General features: G+C 46.1%; 1 protein-coding gene across 1 annotated transcript; it reads left to right on the plus strand.

The window, feature by feature from the left end:
* The first annotated feature begins 1711 nt into the window (after positions 1-1711).
* Positions 1712-2458, plus strand: LOC136974937 (uncharacterized). Its single transcript, XM_067269936.1, has one exon. The coding sequence runs from the start codon at positions 1712-1714 to the stop codon at positions 2456-2458; it is 747 nt and encodes a 248-aa protein (XP_067126037.1).
* Positions 2459-2852: the final 394 nt, after the last annotated feature.

The raw sequence follows: 2852 nt of genomic DNA on the forward strand, positions 1-2852 counted from the left end.
GTGTTTATACTTATACAGGATATCGAGTAAGGGGGCTACTTTACCCTTCCCTACTTCGCTCAAATTAAATAGGTTAGCAAATTGGGCTCGCGTTAGCTCGCTTTCAGGCAGCTTTTCGGGAGCGGCCTGATCCCTAGATTCATTTTCCGCCTTGAAAAACGCGCCTATCTTTAATCCCTTCTTAACTTTCATCTGGGTGTACGTCCGTATTCATGAGGCATACGGGAACTTTGCCCTCGCGTCTGCACTAAAACACCGGCGATAAACAAATGTTGTTGCTCGGGTGAAAACGGCTCTACCACGCCTACTTGGTTGACCTCCTTCGAGGTCACTCTCCCCTTTACAATCACTTCGGATCTTGGGGGAATGACGTAATCGTCTGTTAAGACAACTTCGTTAGGGGAGTCACTCCCGGAACGGGAACTCTCCCCTTTCTCGACGGGGTTTCCGTTTCCCCTACGGCGGATACGTTTTTTTCTACACGCCGACCTTTCTTTTAAGTCTTGAAAACTAACCAACTTATCATACTTTATTTTTCCGCTACTTACGCCATTAATATACTCGTTACCAATTGTTGACTTTTTACAATTGTTACCGCTACCTTCATTATACTGATTACTATTCCGACCACTCCACTGTTCCTGCTACTTCTCCCGGACTTTAAAAGTTTCCCCGCGCCCATTGGATCACCTCGCGCTGAATTTCCGGGCTTATTTATCCCTTAAGAAATCGTCACCTACGGGCTCCAATTTGCCCTGGAACGACACCTTTTCTCCTGACGGGAGAATTATCTCCGTGTTTTTCATGGAGATCGTCAGATCATTTCGCGCAATAGCATCTCGACCGAGAAGACCGTCATTTGATCCGGTAATGTCTGGGTCGACTAGATAGCACTCGTGAGCAAACGTCAGATTCCCGATTTTGAAATATAGCTTGACCTTCCCATAATTTTTGATCGTATGTCCCGAAGCGCTGTATAGCTCTACTGATCCGGGCTCTAATCGATGTAGCACATTCCAATCCGGGAGAAATGTCTTTGATATCAACGTAACCGCCGCACCTGTGTCGACCAACACTAGAGCTCGATTTTCATTAATCTCGCAGACCAAAGTGCCTATAGGCACTGTTTCTCGCTCATTTCTTGCTACACCCGTTATTAGAGTAGTCTCTTTTGCCTCATTTCCCGAACACATGAAGGAACAAGCTGGCACTCTAACGTTCACCGATTTGAGCCGTTTTTCGTTCGATTTCGCCCCTCGATGTGGGTTCCTGTCCGTGGTGAGGGGACCTCCCAGAGATGGTCTAGTAACTCTTCTTTACCATCCCTGGGATCTGAACGCCCACCCACGTGTTTGCCGTGCGTGGTGACCCGTATGCCAGAAAGGGGGATCCTGGTAGTTGAGGGGCAACATATCGTCCCCAACACACTGCTTTGGCCCCTGCTTCGGATAAACGGGAGGCTCAAATCAGGCTCCGTTTGAGTCAATCGGCTGGTCGTTGAGTCATTGTTGACCTCGGCTTGGAGTCAACCGATCGATGCAGACCGGGCGGACACATCAGACAAGGTGTGCTCTTCTTGACTGCATTGTGAGGGTATAGCTCCTGGGAAACCCTGGTGTGACGGTCTATGGGAGTCTCCCATGTGACGGCATTCCCTTGTTGGACCCCATGGTGGGTGGGGTCACCGTGAGCTGAATATTAATTTTTCAATATGGATTTACTACAATCTAAAACATTAGGTACCAAAGCATCACCACCAAGTGATTTTACTTCCGTTAACCAACCAGCCTACCTTATTGTTCATGCTACGGGAGAAATATCTCTGTCTAAATGTTCCCCCTTTTTGATTCAAAAATTATTTGAATCAACCATTGGGCATCTTAAAAAAATCCAAAAATTGAGGTCAGGAGATTTACTCGTTGAGGCAGCCTCTTGTCAACAATCAGCAAAGCTTTTAAAGACTAAATCTCTAGGAGACATAAATGTCACCATCACACCACACACAAGTTTGAACTCGTCACGTGGTGTGATATCTGAGATCGATCTGATGTCTGAAGATGAATCAGATATCCAGATCGGTCTTTCAGATCAAGGTGTCACTGCTGTCCGACGCATTTCCATTCGTCGTGATGGCAAGTTGATACCAACTAAACATCTGATTCTCACTTTTGGAAAGCCAACATTGCCATCATTTGTTACTGCAGGATATCTGCGCTGCCCAGTTCGACCATACGTTCCAAACCCGCTGCGCTGCTTTAAATGCCAGCGGTTTGGACATTCTCAAACATCCTGTCGAGGAAAGAGCGTATGTGCACAGTGTGGAACTGAAGGTCACCAGAGTGCCGAGTGTACCAATACTCCATGCTGTGTGAATTGCAAAGATGCCCATCCTGCCTACTCCCGGAACGGTAAACTCGAAGAAACACAGGCTGCCATTTTTTTCAATATCTTATATTAAATATTTGTGTATCAAGCCAACTATAAAAAAAACAGCCAATCTTTTGTCAAAGTTAATTTGAGCCAACTCACAGCACTCAAACTGTTGATCTTACCTGGATTTTAGACAAAATATCAGGATCCTCACTTTAACCCTTCTATTTTTTAAGCTGTGTGAGTATATAGGAGATCTTTTCAATATGGTAGACCGCAACTCCCCAGTACACAGCTATGAAGAGGCAGTTAGAGAGGCCCGTAGACATGGTGCTACAGATCTGATAACCTTTTACCCCTCTCTCCTGATGACTGTACCTAGAGGCGGTCCATTTGTACAGAGGATGCAGGGGCGGACATATTGAAAAACTGCCCCAGTATGGCGGATTTTTCTCTATGACGCCTCAGGTAATGCTGCTCCA

The sequence above is a fragment of the Centruroides vittatus genome, unplaced genomic scaffold, assembly GCF_030686945.1.
Source record: "Centruroides vittatus isolate TY-2023 unplaced genomic scaffold, ASM3068694v2 contig_359, whole genome shotgun sequence".
Classification (NCBI taxonomy): Eukaryota; Metazoa; Arthropoda; class Arachnida; order Scorpiones; family Buthidae; genus Centruroides; species Centruroides vittatus.

Coding starts and splice junctions, on each gene's coding strand:
- LOC136974937 (XM_067269936.1), top strand. CDS start 1,712: ATGGATTTACTACAATCTAAAACATTAGGTACCAAAGCATCACCACCA.